At 51.9% G+C, this 16018-nt stretch overlaps 1 protein-coding gene across 1 annotated transcript in view; it reads left to right on the top strand.

Annotated features, from left to right (window-relative positions):
• Window positions 1-12967, top strand: part of Gucy2d (guanylate cyclase 2D, retinal) — a 14363-nt gene extending 1396 nt beyond the window's left edge. Inside the window, exons 3-19 of the mRNA XM_005349792.2 lie at window positions 2573-2924; window positions 3232-3316; window positions 3546-3648; window positions 4009-4110; window positions 5479-5559; window positions 6839-7045; window positions 7174-7330; window positions 7705-7854; window positions 9817-9965; window positions 10418-10581; window positions 10663-10855; window positions 11246-11420; window positions 11672-11770; window positions 11875-11969; window positions 12102-12187; window positions 12388-12497; window positions 12755-12967. Of these exons, the coding sequence (XP_005349849.1) occupies window positions 2573-2924; window positions 3232-3316; window positions 3546-3648; window positions 4009-4110; window positions 5479-5559; window positions 6839-7045; window positions 7174-7330; window positions 7705-7854; window positions 9817-9965; window positions 10418-10581; window positions 10663-10855; window positions 11246-11420; window positions 11672-11770; window positions 11875-11969; window positions 12102-12187; window positions 12388-12481 (2292 nt within the window). The 3' untranslated portion in view covers window positions 12482-12497; window positions 12755-12967. The remainder of the gene's footprint in view (window positions 1-2572; window positions 2925-3231; window positions 3317-3545; window positions 3649-4008; window positions 4111-5478; window positions 5560-6838; window positions 7046-7173; window positions 7331-7704; window positions 7855-9816; window positions 9966-10417; window positions 10582-10662; window positions 10856-11245; window positions 11421-11671; window positions 11771-11874; window positions 11970-12101; window positions 12188-12387; window positions 12498-12754) is intronic.
• Window positions 12968-16018: the final 3051 nt, after the last annotated feature.

Here is a 16018-nt window from a genome sequence, read left to right on the forward strand (position 1 = left end):
GGTGGAGTCAATGGGAAAGGGGAGGGTGGAGACTGTGGGGTGGAGCCAATGGGAAAGGGAAGGGAGGAGACTGTGGGAATAAGGAGGGTGGAGCCAATGGGAAAGGGAAGGGAGGAGACTGTGGGAATAAGGAGAGTGGAGCCAATGGGAAAGGGGAGGTGAAGACGTTGGGAAAGAGGAGGGTGGAACCAGTGGGAAAGTGGGGGTGGAGCCAATAGTCAGTAGCCACGCTGATCTGGAGTTGTCTGGGTGCTATAGAAGTTCTGGTCTTGCTTAGTGCATTCATTACTATGATTACCCCTGAGAGTAGGCAATGAGACCTCTCAAATCCACCTCCAAGGAGTAAATCCTAAACGGCCACGTCATTTTTAGTTTTCTTCACAGCAGGCTTAACCCAGTACCTCAAAAACTTCCATAACAAGCAGCTGGTGTTCTGGGAACGGCAGGAGATACAGATTCACCCTAGCCCAGAGACAATTCTTCTGGGGTCTTGACTTTGTTCTCTGGTCGCACCGGAGCTCTTAACTACACGGGGTGGGGGCTCTAGAATCAGATCCAAAGGCAGTTTCCAATACCCAGGTAGTAATCAGGATTCCTTGATCTCCCGGATCCCAGTTCAGATCATCTAATTCTGCCCCAGTCACACAGGAAATCTAGAAACTAGTGAGGCTGAAGGGAAGCTAGATATCAGTAGGAAGAAAATTAGCAATCAAGAAGATTGTACTCAGCCGGGCATCGTGACGTGGGTTTGCAGTCTCAGACACTCGGAAGATTGAGGAAGGAGGACAGAAAGAGCAGGGCCTTTCTGAGCTGTGGAGTAAATTCAAGGTGAGTCTGGTCCACTGAGGGCCCGTCTCAAAAACAAGAGACGATCAGACAGCACAGTGAAGGATGCTTGCCGGAATAGTGTGTGGCCTTAGGATCAATTTTTCCCAAATGAATAAACATCCATAACCATACTCAAAAGGGACCCCCTGAAAGAAGGCTAAGGTGGGGAGTGGGGTGCAGAGGCATGCTGAACTCTTCCCCGCCAATGCCTCTAGACTTCTCCACGGGGACATTTGGGATAGAAAGGAAGAAAGAACGGAAATAATGGATAAAGAGTGAGATGGGATGGGGGAATCTGTCCGTCAGTGGAAGGAGAGCGAAAGATGAGGGCAAAGATGCTTTCATAAGTTGTCAGTACGCAGTGCTGCCAGCTGTCCGCGCTGGAGACCCAGTCTCCCCTTTGTCCCCCACAAGCCCAGGCATGAAGCCCGGTTACTTTTTCTTCCCTTCATACTCTCCTCCCTCGCTGATACTGCCCTGACTCTGGCTGCAGCATTTCTGGGCCCAAATCTGGGATCTCCCATCTCTCACGTGACCCAGCTTCTCCCCATCACCAGTGAGATCCGGCTTCAGAAATGGGGTGCGCTCTACATTTTCCAGCCGTGCTTCAGAGCCTCCTGATTGTTTCTGGATGGCTTCCTGCACCCTGAGTTGGGGACCTCCATTGTCCTGTCTAGACGGAGGGCTCCTCACATGGCCTAGCAGGACTTGAGCCTCCATTTCTCTCACACCTTCCATGAGCTTTGGCCAGACTAAGCCACTTTAGGTTCCCTGAATGCGTCCCCTCAGTGTTCCTTCTGCCCCACTCTCCCCTAGATAATTGTGATCTATGACCTGGGGGAGGGTCACTACTGCCGGAACCTTCCATCTCTTCCTCCCTCCTTCTTGTCCCTCCCACTTCCCACCCCTTCACTATTGCACTTCCTTAACCTTCTTGTCTCTCCCCCTAAACGGAAGGAAACTTCGCTCATGGCAGAGGACTCTCACACACAATGCGGTGTCACTGGTGCTCCATGGTGTCCACCATCCCAAGAAATAGGAATTGGGGATAGTGGTGAGGAGAGGTACCAATGGGAGTGCCTCTTTGGGGTTGGCATGGAAGAAACACTGATAACCAAGCCAGGCCTGGTGATGTGGGCAAATAATCCTTGCTACTTAAAAGGCTGAAGCAGGAGTATCAAAACTTCAACATCTGGGGATGTACCACTGTCTGCCGAGTTCCCATCTAGAAACAGGAGGATCAGAAGTTCCAGGCCTCTCTCTCTGTGTGTGTGTGTGTGTGTGTGTGTGTGTGTGTGTGTGTGAGAGAGAGAGAGAGAGAGAGAGAGAGAGAGAGAGAGAGAGAGAGAGGAGGAAAGAAGGAAGGCAGGAATAAGGGTAGATCCAACATCTGCCTAGGCTACAGAATGAGGTTAAGGTCAATCTCAGCAATGTAGAAAGACCATGACTCAATAAATTAGATACACAACAACAGGAAGACATGAGCATAAGCAAAGAATGGGGGGGCTTTAGATGAATGGCAGGTGATGGCGTTAAAAGTATAAGCCAGGCAAAAACCTAGATGGGAAGGTCTAGGCTATGGCAAGTCACAGTCGTGATGAGAGAACTCAGTTCCTAAAAGGAGCTGCAGTCTACACCAACAGACACTGGGGTGGATGGAGATAGGAACCCTCAGAATCAGTGGAGCTAATAAAATTCTCACCCATTTATGGGCTCTAAGTCCTCACTCTCTGCTCTCCTCTAGGTCTCTCCACTGTTCGGAACCATCTACGACGCTGTCTTCCTATTGGCTGGGGGAGTGACAAGAGCCAGAGCAGCTGTGGGTGGTGGCTGGGTGTCAGGCACGTCTGTGGCCCGCCAAGTTCAGGAAGCCCAAGTCTCTGGCTTTTGCGGGGACCTGGGAAGAACAGAGGAGCCCTCCTTTGTGCTGCTGGACACCGATGCATCAGGAGACCGGCTCTTCACCACACACCTGCTGGATCCCATCCGAGGCTCCCTGCGCTCTGCTGGGCCCCCGGTGCACTTCCCGAGAGGTGGACCTGCACCCGGGCCAGATCCTTCCTGCTGGTTCAATCCAGATGTAATCTGCAATGGAGGTGAGAGGAGCACCCTCTGGGAGCACCCTCAGGCTCCTACTAAGAGTCAGCATGGACAAGTCACAAAGCTGTGGGACAGAGGGAATTCCCGTTTTTCTCTCGGGTCCTCCTTTAGTCCACGGCTTACTCAGGACCCCTCTCAAGGATTTCCAGAACCCATGAGGACCCTTGTGGCATCTCCAAACTCCCCCTTTGAGGAATCTGTGATCTTTCACCCAGCTTCCAAGCCCATTTCTTAGATTTGGCATGGCTGATTGAACGCCTCCTTCTCTTAAGGCACTCAAGTGTCCCCTCTTTGTCCCTTCAGGAGTGGAGCCAGGCCTGGTCTTTGTTGGCTTCCTCCTGGTGATAGGGATGGGGCTGACTGGAGCTCTCCTGGCTCATTACTTGAGGTGAGAAGGGGAAGTAAAACTGTGCCACAAAGACACCAGGTGAGGTCCACAAGACAGGGAGAGTTGTCTTGGGGAGGGACACAAAGATCCAGGGAGTTGGCAGAGTTCCAGGGCATATTTGGGGAATAGCTACATCCCAGTCCATCTCCCTGAACTAATGTCACCCCTCTGCTCTATCCCCTGCTGGCCTCTTATGGACCTCGTGGGGATGCCCACCTCCTCGCACCAGACACCGACTCCTACATATACAAATGGTCTCGGGCCCCAACAAGATCATCCTGACTCTGGAAGATGTTACCTTGCTCCACTCACAGGGGGGCAGCTCTCGGAAGGTCAGGAAAGCAGGGAGCTAGGATCCACAGGACCCTTCCCTGAGCCTCTCCCCATCCCCAACCCCCCCCCCCGCCCACCAGCTCCCGCGTGAGAAACTTAGCTCCTGCCCCAGCTTTGTCCTTGGGAATCAGAGACCTTTTCTGCACAATAGGGGTGACAGTCGATCTTGGGCTGGTGTGAAGGTCCAGCTAGAAACTGCATATCTGTTTTGTAAACTGTAGAGTGTGGTGCACTGGGTGCCCTTTCCACCTGGCCTGTAGATTTCTTTTTCTATTCTCTGTCACCCACAGAACTCAGCCTCACCCCAGGACTCTAGCCCCAGAATAGATTCTGATATTTGCTTTGACCTCTGTCCTCAGATGGCCCAGGGCAGTAGATCCAGTCTGATTACCCGGAGCACATCAGACATCCGCAGTGTCCCCAGCCAGGCCCCAGAGAACACCAACATTGGCCTCTATGAGGTGAGCTGATCCCCAGTTAGCCTGGCCCGTACTTCAGGAGGGGAAGAAAAGGAAGGATGCTGGGACCAGAGTCAGAGGAAAAGTACTCCGGCTGGAGTGGGGGGAGGGGAGTCAGGTCACATCTCGCAGGCTCCAGGCAGGGAGATGAAACTGGGCACGGACTTAGCAACCCAATCTGGAAATCCTCTCTGTCACAAGTCCAGATGAGGACTTCCCAAAACCCAAAAGCTGGAGGCTGGGGGTGCTGTGGAGTTTGCTGGGATCAGCCTGTAAGCTGGTGCAGCCAGTGAGGCCAATTCCTTCTCTACTGAGAGTCCCTTGCCCCACCCCCTCAACATTTCCAACCAGTTCTGGTCAGCTTCACAAACTTACTTCAGGGAAGAAATGTCAGAGAACACTAACAACTGAGCCAGGACATGTACGAGTGCCACGGGACTTGTGAGCCACGGGACTTGTGAGCCACGGGACTTGTGAGCCACGGGACTTGTGAGTGTGCCATGGGGCATGCGAACGTGGCACAGGTCATGCGAGTGTGGCACAGGACATGCGAGTGTGGCACAGGATGTGCGTGTGTGCCTCGGGATACTGAGCGGAGGACTGGAGAACTCAACTTAGCAAGAGTGTGGAGAGCGCCCAAGCTCCTGGAGAGAAAGCAAAAGTTTTTACTGTGTCACCTGAGACCACGGTGACTGCTTCTCAGACACGTTACTGTTATTTTAAGCAGGTTGTTCTTTGCATGGGCCCACCCTCTGCCTATGCTAAGCCTTTCTTCTCTCTGGCCATGCCCACTAAATGCAACTCCCAGTCTTTAATGACCATTATAAAGTATCTTCACATTATATCCAAATGCCGATCAGGAATCGGCACCAAGTCCTCATGACTCTCTTGTAGTTCACATCTCTTAGCAAGGCCCAGGGCAAATTAAGAACAAAGGGCTCCTTGTTCCAGATGACAGCAGCAGATCACTGCAAGTGGCCACACCGTGGCATAGGATGGACTGACCCTGCAAGCAGGCAGAGACAGTGAGGCCAGGACCAGGGGGACGACAGCTCCCTGCATAACTAGTTCCCAATAATCCCTGCCGGCTCTAGCACAGTGCTCTCTCCTGACAAGGGGTAGTGATGTGGGCTGCATATGTGTGAATGTTGATGGCTGTATCTGGGGAGTGAGGAGCACCACGCACGGCTTCACACCTTCCTCACTGCTCTGACCCAGCTACCTGTGGAACATACAGGCATACATTGAGCTGCTTGTATCTGATATTCTGTCTTACGACAGATGTGTTCTGGGTCAGTGGAAATGGGAGCTCCCTAGATCACCTTGCATCTTGAGGCTTTAAGGACTGAATCCCTTGACCTTCTGCTACAGGGAGACTGGGTTTGGCTGAAGAAATTTCCAGGGGATCGCCATATGGCTATCCGCCCAGCCACCAAGACAGCCTTCTCCAAGGTAACCCATGATGGGGAGTAGATGGCTATTAGTATGCCCATTCTTGGCTTCTTTTTGTAGCAGGCTATGGGGGAAATCCTCAGGTTTTCCTTCCATGCCAGAGAGGCCCTCCCACCATCCTCTCATGACATTAGCTTTTTTCTTTGATGTTCTTATCACAACTTATATGTGACAAGTGACATGCTGATTTATCACAAAAGCTGTGTGTTCAACCACAGTCTGGCTTATCTGTCTCCACTGTGAACTGGCAGCTGAATGAGGGTGCTACCGTATTCCCAGGACCCAGCACAGGCCTGGAATACCGGAGGCCAGTGGATTTGTGTTGAGTGAAATGATTTAAAAAACAAAAAAAACAGTAAAAATGAGGAGGCAGCGAGATGGTTCAGCGGACCAAGGTGTCTGATCAAGCCTGACCACCTGGATTTGTTCCCCAGCACCAACATCACTGGAAGGAAAAAGCCGACTCCTGCAAGCTGCCCTCCGATCTCCACATGGGTGCCATGGCACATTTGTGCCCACATAATGCACCTACGCAGATATGCGCACACACAAACAAACCCTTTTTTCAAGGAAACAAATTTAAATGTGTTTCCGCTTCTGTGAGGACACACAACTGTGCGCAATGCCCCCGCTGTGCCGACATAGAGAACAAAGTGGGCAGCTGGCAGTAGAAGAACTCATTTCGGTCCTTCAGCTTCCATGTCCCTCTTCCCCCGGTGCTGAGCATCCTTGGTTTGACCTCTTTCCAGGAGGCAGCCACGGGAGCTTGTGATTACAGCTGCCAGTGACTTGAGTGGATTGCCTTTGGGGTGTGGGCGAAGTCACCAGGTCTTTAGAATGAAAACAGCCCCTTAAACGGGCATGTGACCCCGGGGAAAACTGGAAAGCAGTGGCATTTGGTCTCTCCGGTCCTTCATTAAAGACTGCCACGTTAGGAAGAGCAGGTGGTGGCTCCTTCGCCTGCTCTTTCCCCTGTGGCTCCACTTAACTCTGCTGCTAATTCAGTCCCTCAGCAAAGTGGGACCTGGCTGGGCCCTAATCCCCAGTGTGTGTTTGTCTTTTCATTCGTTACTTTAGCCATTCATAATCTGAGCAGAACTATGTGGAGAAGGACGTTCTCCCACCTCCACCCTATTTTACTTACCATATTCAGTCCTACATTCCCAGTTGGGATGCCCCCAAACAGGCACTGAATACTGAATACGGGGGGTATAACTGGTGCTACGTACATTGCTTCCTGGGCAAAAAAAAAAAAAGCCAGTCGGTTTCTGCCTTTCAGCTGCGGGAGCTCCGGCATGAGAATGTGGCCCTCTACCTGGGGCTCTTCCTGGCAGGGACAGCAGACAGCCCTGCCACCCCTGGGGAGGGCATCTTGGCTGTGGTCTCAGAGCACTGTACTCGGGGCTCCCTCCATGACCTCCTGGCCCAGAGAGACATAAAGCTGGACTGGATGTTCAAGTCTTCCCTCCTGCTGGACCTCATCAAGGTGTGTGTGTGTGTGTGTGTGTGTGCGCGCGCGCGCGCGCGCGCGCGCGCGTTTGCAGGATGTAGAGATGTGCTGGCGGAGGAGGAGTCAAGAGAACTGAGGTTGCTTCTTCCTCTACTCCTTCCAAGGGAATGAGATACCTGCACCATCGCGGTGTGGCCCACGGGAGGCTTAAGTCTCGGAACTGCGTGGTGGACGGGAGGTTCGTGCTCAAGGTGACAGATCATGGCCACGGGCGACTGCTGGAAGCGCAAAAGGTGTTGCCTGAGCCTCCCAGTGCGGAGGGTAGGCGTCCCCAGCTGCCTCCCTGGCCCCGGAGCATCCCTAGGATCTGCATAGCTGCAAGTGCTTTTCCCTCGATCTCCTCGCACTGTTCATCTAGCTGGGGACGTGGAGTTTGCTAGGGAGAGCCTGAGCTCTGGGGATGCGGATAAGCGGGGCTTTGCTGAAGGCTGGCTCCGGAGGTAGAGTCTTCCTTAGGCACCGCCTTCGTGAGGGCACACGATTTTTTTTTCCTGAAAGGCTTTGAATCTCAAATAGTCTCTGCTCTGAGATATTTGAGAGGCTATTGGGTTAATTAGTACCAGTGAGAATGAGGGTCTGGACCTTGAAGTCACTGCAGCCTCTCTCGCAGCCACGCCCCTCTTTCTCGCTCCTAGATCAACTTTGGACAGCCCCAGAGCTGCTTCGGGACCCTGCCCTGGAGCGACGGGGAACACTAGCTGGCGATGTCTTTAGCCTGGGCATCATCATGCAGGAGGTCGTGTGCCGCAGCACCCCCTATGCCATGCTGGAGCTAACACCCGAGGGTAAGGTGCCTTGGGGCCGGGGAGGCACCCTGCACTTAAAACAGCCAGGCCAGACCCAGCGCTGCTCTTTAATAAGGTGAAGCTCTTTTCTTAAAGCTGGGGTCTGAAGACAGTAGTGGGAAAGCCAAGCATGAGACGGTGTTCCAGGGCACAGACCTTAACAGCTTCTGTCCTGACCCTGAACCCACCCTGCTCTTCCACCACACAGACAGGTTCCTGTCTGGTTCTCAGAGATCCTAGGAAAGCCGAGGGGGGGAAACAGAGGGATGAGAGGATCCAAATCCAAACCACGCATCATCTGTAGGATTCTCGCCCCAGCCCTTACTTGTCTTATGCTCAGAAATGTTTGTCTCCATCACCTCTCACTCAGATTTCAGGGCCCTCTGGTTATGCCTAGAGATCCCACATCACACTCCCCCACCAACTAAAGCCTTTATTTACTTACTTATTGGTGTATAGAGTATGCGTGTGTTTACGTGTGCAGACAGTTGTGTGTGTGCGCAAACGCAGGCCAAAGGTCAATGTCAGATGTCTTCCTTGGTGGTTCTCTCCTTTGTTCTTTGAGACAGAGTCTCTCACTGAACCCAGAACTCACCAGTTAACTATGCTGGGTAGCCAGCAAGTGCTGGGAGGCCGCTGTGTCTGCCTTCCTGGCTCTAGGGTTACAGGTGTACTCCACTCTGCCTGGTTTTTTAAAAGTTATCTGAATGTGGCTGCCAGAGACCCACGCTGAGGTTGGGTCTTGCATGCCAGGCACTTACCTGTAGTTTTTGCTGGCTTGTGGCTGCTGCCTGTGTGCAGTCCCTGTTTCCCTGGGGGGGGGGGGGGCAGGGAGACTAGAAGTCAACGCACAGACTCCAGGAGATTCCCATACAGAAGCTCTTTACTGTAAACAGGTTAGGGGTTTTATGGGGTTAGGAAAATTAAGATGCCACAGGAACGGTTCTGGTTGGGCCTTTGAAAACTGGCTCTGGCGGTCACTGCTGGCGTGTTGCGATTAGCTAGCAGCGCGTGTTATTAGTGACTGTGCTTTTGATCCCCTGACAGGTTGTCTTGGCCAACTCACCGTGAGTTTGCATGCGCTTGCTTGTGCTTGCACTGTTGTCCAGCCTCACTTACTGACTGGGCCATCTCCTAAGGATTGGAAGTGTTAATTTTTTTTTTAATTTATTTATTTATTGAGGATTTCTGCCTCCTCCCCGCCACCGCCTCCCATTTCCCTCCCCCTCCCCCGATTAAGTCCCTCTCCCTCATCAGCTTGAAGAGCCATCAGGGCTCCCTGACCTGTGGGAAGTCCAAGGACCGCCCACCTCCATCCAGGTTTAGTAAAGTTGAGCATCCAAACCGCCCAGGCCCCCCCAAAGCCAGCACGTGCAGTAGGATCAAAAACCCATTGCCCTTGTTCTTGAGTTCTCTGTAGTCCTCATTGTCCGCTATGTTCAGCAAGTCCGGTCAGGACCGCGAGGGGTACACCCACATTCTGAGACAATGGGGATGTTCTTTCGGGAATTCACCAAGGCCAGCTGGCCTGAGTCTGAAAAAGCATTGGAAGTGTTAATTAAAAAAAAAAAAATCCTATCCAGGAGGGCCTTTAATCCCAGCACTGGGGAGGTGAATCTCTGTGAGTTCGAGACCAGCCTGATCTACAGAGTGAATTCCAGGATAACCAAAGCTACACAGAAAAACCTTGTCTCGATAAAACAAATAAACAAACAAACAGACAAACAATCCTCTCCCTCTGGGAAGAAGCTCAGTTGGCCGAGACTTGCCTTGTGTGCACGAAGTCCCGAGCTCAATCCCCAGCATCTTATAAACTGGGCATGGTGGTACAAGCCTGTGGTCCTCTGCTACACAGTGAGCTGGAGACCAGCTTGGATTCATGAGTGCCTCCATCTTAGGCTAGAGTCAGAGGTGGGTTTTCTCTGGGGTCACCCACTTCTCACAGTCTCTTCTTGCCTCTAGAGGTGATACAGAGGGTGCAGAACCCTCCTCCACTGTGTCGGCCCTTGGTGTCAATGGACCAGGCACCCATGGAGTGCATCCGGCTGATGGCACAGTGCTGGGCAGAGCAGCCAGAGCTTCGGCCCTCCATGGACCACACCTTTGACCTGGTCAGGAGCTGGGACTGCGCGGGGACTGGGCTGGGCCCTGGGGTCTCAGATGGACAAGCAGGCTGGCAGGAGCTTGACCTTTTAGGCTCTTTCCTTAGGGTTAACCTAAGGACTACAAATTTGGTAGGGAAGGTTTAGAAAGCCAACGAGGGCTTGTGGAGGCCTTTGGAGTGGGAAAGAGAACTCTGGGTGGGAGAAATACTTAATTCAAATCAATAACATTGAATAAGAGTCAGATTATGTGCTTTGTTTATTGAGACAGGAAAACCTTTAGCCTGAGTTCAGTGCCTTGTCAATTCCGGCTCACTGTCTGAGGGAGCCCTCGTTTTCCATATACCTGCTAGTAATAGCCAAAAACGTAGGAGTGGGCAGGATCTCAGGTGTATAGCCCCATGAGAGAGTACAGAGAGGGCCATGGCAGCCAAAGTCTCACCAGCTTTCTCCTCTCCTAGTTCAAGAGCATCAACAAGGGCCGGAAGATGAACATCATCGACTCGATGCTCCGGATGCTGGAGCAATACTCCAGTAACCTGGAGGACCTGATTCGAGAGCGCACAGAGGAGTTAGAACAGGAGAAGCAGAAGACAGACAGGCTGCTCACACAGATGCTGCCTCCGTGGGTGCCCACGTGGAGTGTGGGGAGAGGGTGGGAAGATGGGGGCAGCCTTCAGGTGACCTTGCTGCTTGCCATTCCTAGATCTGTGGCTGAGGCCCTGAAGATGGGGACACCTGTGGAGCCTGAGTACTTTGAGGAGGTGACACTCTACTTCAGTGACATTGTGGGCTTCACCACCATTTCGGCCATGAGTGAGCCCATCGAGGTGGTGGACTTGCTTAATGACCTCTATACCCTCTTCGATGCCATCATTGGTGCCCACGATGTCTACAAGGTGGAGTGCGCAGAGACAAAACCTCCCGCCCTTCGGTCTTGTTTTCTGTGTATACCTCTGTGGCTTAGAACTGGCTGTTTAGAGCAGGCTGGCTTCAGAGACTTGTAGCAATCCTCCTGCCTCTGCCTCCCGACTGCTGGTTTTAAGGCATTGCCTGGCTCTGACTATCAGTTTAAATGAAGCAGTTCCACCTGCCTCCAGACACCAGCTAGTTTTCCTCAGCCCTCCCATCACGAATCTCTTCCTTCAGGCCCCAGTGCAACTCCTAGCTCACAGCGTGGCTTTCCAGGATGTCTGCCCTGACCCGTTTAGACCTCCAGACAAGTGACACTGATTTAAGTATTAGGGGAGGGGTGCTCAGAACTGAGCAGACACAACCCCTTCCCCCAGGTGGAAACAATTGGAGATGCCTATATGGTGGCCTCCGGGCTGCCACAAAGGAATGGGCAGCGGCATGCTGCAGAGATTGCCAACATGTCGCTAGACATCCTCAGCGCCGTAGGCTCTTTCCGCATGCGCCATATGCCTGAGGTACCAGTGCGCATTCGCATTGGTCTGCACTCAGGTAAATACTCAGCCCCTCCCAGCTTCTGGGTGCCAGATTTCAGCGGTAGGAGGCAACGCTTGCGGGGGGGGGGGGGCTGAGGAGGGGGCTTGCCTTGAAGTAAATACACAAGGGTGTTTTTATTGGGGGAGCTAATAGAGAGGGTGGGTGCTAAGGTCTCTCCAGGCCCTTTGTGCAGCCTAGCTGCAGGGCATCTCCAGCTTTGACCCAGTCTCTGCACGCCTGCCCTCTGACCTGGCGTATCTCCCCAGGCCCGTGCGTGGCTGGTGTGGTGGGCCTCACCATGCCTCGGTACTGCCTGTTTGGGGACACAGTCAACACAGCCTCACGAATGGAATCCACCGGACTGCGTGAGTGTAACAGACCAGGAGAGCTGGGGGAGGTGGAGAAAGCCCGGACAGGATGGGGAGATGGGAGGTGAATTTTGAGATCATGGTGTCCCTCACTGCCTCAGCTTACCGCATCCACGTGAACATGAGCACTGTTCGGATTCTTTGTGCCCTGGACCAGGGCTTCCAGATGGAGTGTCGAGGCCGCACAGAGCTGAAGGTGCGTGGCCCACACGCTGCTGCTTTGTAGGGGACCCTACAGATATCGGGTCTCCCCGTTTCACCTAGACCTAAAGGTTCTCCATCCCTCACCCTGGTCTGCCTAAGCCCCCCCTCTTTTGTGTTTTCCCAGGGCAAGGGTGCTGAGGACACGTACTGGCTTGTGGGTAGACTGGGTTTCAACAAGCCCATCCCCAAACCACCGGATCTGCAGCCAGGGTGAGTGGCCGACTTGAACCTGCTGGGTCACAGCTGGATGGCTGGAGACTCAGTGGCGCCAGCCATCCGGGGGCCCTTTGTGCCTTTGCCTCTCTTCCTGCCTCATCCCAAGTCTGGTCCTCATCCCAAGCAGCAATAACAAGTCCTGACATCCCTCACCCCTATTTCTCTTTGCTGAGGCTGCAGTCTCCTCCCTGCAGGGCCAGCAACCATGGCATCAGCCTGCAGGAGATTCCCCCAGAGAGGCGCAAGAAGCTAGAGAAAGCCAGACCAGGCCAATTCACTGGGAAGTGAAGTTCCCCGGAGACAGGTACTGTGTCTTCCCTCATCCTCAGAGGCCACTCACTTCTAGGGGAGTACTTCCTAGGGGTCTGGTCAAGACTAGGTAGGAGCTGCCTGCAGGATGTCCCAGCCAAGCCAAATGTTCCTATTTCTCTCTGATTTAGGGGGCAGAAAAGGAATTTATGCCAGGGGAAGCATCAACATTAGGCACACTGGTTTTGTGGGTCTGGGGTGATACAAGAATCCAGATTTAGGAATTTTTCCCTTCCCCTGAACGTAAACCAGGCTTCTCAGAGAGACCCCTCGGGCTGTATACTACACCATGACAGAATTTTGGAGACAGCATTTGCCAGAGGCCGGTGTGCAGTTGTATTTGCGGATCTGTCAGATCGAAAGGCCTCTCCATGGTCTACATGCAAGAATCCCTAAGCCCTGGTCCTCCTTATGTGCACTCCTCTTCCTCTCTGAGACAGCTGCTTCCCTCAGGATTATTCTGTACAACCCTTCCTGAAGTTGCTGCTGTACATCCAACTGACGCCTGACATCGGCTTAAATGTTGGATTCTGTCCAGTTCCGCCTGTAAGGGTTTTGAGCCCGGAGTCTGCTGCAAACCAGCTAGTGACCTTGGGAAGATCTGAAGTGCTCTCCAGACCCCCCCTCAGGGATAGAATGAGGGGGGCTAAACGGTTTCTACCACCATGTGGCCCTTACAGTGAGGCTTTAGAGTGGCTGGCCTTGGGATTCAGGACACTGTGGCATACGACCCCCAGCTCCAAGGACCCTGAGCTCATTGAGGGTTGCTCCACTCTCTAGGTCCTGGGAGACCCCAGAAGTAAGGATCTGGGGTCAGAAACACCGGGGGACCTGGAGGCCTCGTGTTCTACCAGGGCAGGAGCCACCATGTGGCCTGGAAAGACCGGGGCTCCTTTAGCCTTCATCCTATCCCCTCTTCATCACCCACTGGTCAGAGACGGGGTCCTTCTCCAATAGGCAGAAGCAAATCACTTGCCCAAGTGCAGAGAAAACTTGTTTTGATGCTGTGGGGGAGGAAAACCAGCTGCACCCAAACTTTGCTAACCAGAATGGCAGAGGAATAGTTTATTATCTGTTCAGGTGTTGGTGAATTGATAGTTGAAAAAAAATCATTTCTCCTGAGATCTTTGCCACAAACATTCACACCGAGTCCTGGTAAAACCCCAGCTGAACTTTCCTTTGTAGAACCCTGGGGTGCCAGCGCCTGGGCTTTGGCATGTTAGACTCTTGCTGTCTCTGTCATTGGCACAGATTCTGAAAGATTTGGCAGTAGACACCCAGTAGGTAGTGAGTGCCCAGGACCCGGTGGTGTGCATACTCTGTGTGCGTGCATGCATGAGTGCGTGCATGCATGTGTGTGTGTGGAGTGTGCACATGCATGCTGGGGGGTGAGGGGCAGGTGTGGTAGCACCTATACCTTCAGTGCTAGCACTGGACAGGCAGAGGCAGGTGGATCTCTCAGAATTTGAAGGCAGCTCAGTATACATAGTGAGCTCCAGGCTAGCCAGGGCTGCCTGTAAGAACCTGTCTCAATAACACAACTATGTATAGTTATATATGGAATAGATAAGCTAGGGCTACAGAGATAGCTCAGTAGTTAAGAGCACTTGTTGATCTTCCAGAGGATCTAGGTTGGATTCCCAAGACCCACAGAGAGGCTAATAAAGGTCTGTAACTCCAGTTCTAGGGGATCTGACACCCTCTTCTGGCCTCTGCAAGGACTGGTAATGTATGAGGTGCACAGACACACATGCAGGCAAAACACCCACACACATAAAATAACTTTAAAAATAAATCTAAAACATTTTAACTTTCTTTTTAAAAAAATTAAAAAAAAACCCACATAGTTACCCCTGAGTGTCTGTAAGGTACCAATTCAAGGACTCTGGTGGACACCAAAGTTCTTGACTCTCAAGTCCCTTGTCTAAGACATAACTTTTTATATAGTACCTGTGTACTTTAAGTAATTTCTAGATGATCTGTACTACACATGGTAGAGAATAATGACAGGAAAGAATAGTACATGTTCATTGCGGATACCTTCCTAGGCCTCCCTGCACAGTACACATCCATGGTGGTGGTGCCGACACAAAAACCATAGCTCTTGTCATAAAGGGAGTAAGAGAGAGCTATTGTGGGCCCTTCTGAGTGACCATGGCCTAGGAACACAGATTTCAGTTACCCCAAACTCCATGCTCCAACATAGAAGCAGTTCCTTAGGCTTTTTACAGAATGGAGAGAGAATCATAAATCAGGGCGACTCTAAAACACATTGGCGGCTTCAGTGAGGTGGGAGGAGCTAGTCTATGTGCCCAAGATGCTACTTCATGGCATTCTTGGCTCCTGGATTGGTGGAAGCTAGCACTCTGCTAAATTTACAGTTTCTAGGAAGTTTTTATTTATTACCACAAGGTTAGTTTGGATACAGAACGGGGCAAGGAATGGCTGTTCCAGAGACTGGAAGTAGCTCAAGATAAAGTAATTCACCTCTGCACCCACAAAATTCCATTCTCTCCACAGTAGTGAATTCCAATCCATCCGTCAGTCTCTGCAGACACACACTCCTTCTCGGAGTTTCCTGGTCACAGGAAGATAAGTTCAGGGATTTTGGTTCAGAGTTGAATCCGTGGACGTGGCATGGGAAAATACAAAGGGCCAACTCTTCCAGACTTCCTGAACGGGAAAAGCACCACATGGGGCTTGCATTGCCCCCTTGGCTGCAGCCACTTTAATCCAGGGCATCGCCCTCCAGTCCTCATGGTCCTCACTACTCCCCACTAACTGCAAACACCAAGCTTTATTTTGAGAGCACCGCTGCCTGGCATCTGTAGACATTAAGCCTAGGATGTTAAGATCACACAGCTACTTCTAGAGCCTGCTTTTTCCTCCTCTTCCTCCTTTTAGTACTGATGAATGGCTTTCTCCCCCTCCCAATGGCATTTTTATTTTTTTAGGTAAATGCAGCACTTTCAGTTCTGGTTAGCTAAGTGTTGCTGCTGTAGGCTGTTTAATACAATTTTAAAATTTTAACTATGTTTATAAATGATGAGTTAACACTGAAAGCAAAGCAAAAAAGATATAATGTGCACACTTGCACAATCATTTAAAAATTTATTTACATTATTAAACATCATTTATAAACGTTTTCTCTGTACTTGGGTCCCAGAGTTGAAGGGCAGATTCCAAATTGCTGGCCTTGGACCTGACTGGGGATGAGTTCTCAAAGATCCCGTCCTTCCTTCCCTCCTCTTCTCTGCCATTCTTCCTCCCCTTCCTGCCTGGGATCTGGAGTTGCTACTAGTGTGTAATTCAGGAATTCCCGAGGAAGAGTCACCCTGGGTTAGGTGCTGGGAGACTAGCCTGGGCAGGCTGGGGCAGGGCACCCCAGGGAAAGGGAAGGATGAACTGAGGGCCATACTTAACCTGGGGATAAAGGAGGAGTGCGCAAGGCTCACGGGTCCCCTGGCTCCTTTGACTTAGCATCCTTTCCAGGCTAGCTAGTAGTGGTCTCAGATG

This window comes from Microtus ochrogaster, chromosome 7 (genome assembly GCF_000317375.1).
Source record: "Microtus ochrogaster isolate Prairie Vole_2 chromosome 7, MicOch1.0, whole genome shotgun sequence".
NCBI classification, from domain to species: Eukaryota; Metazoa; Chordata; class Mammalia; order Rodentia; family Cricetidae; genus Microtus; species Microtus ochrogaster.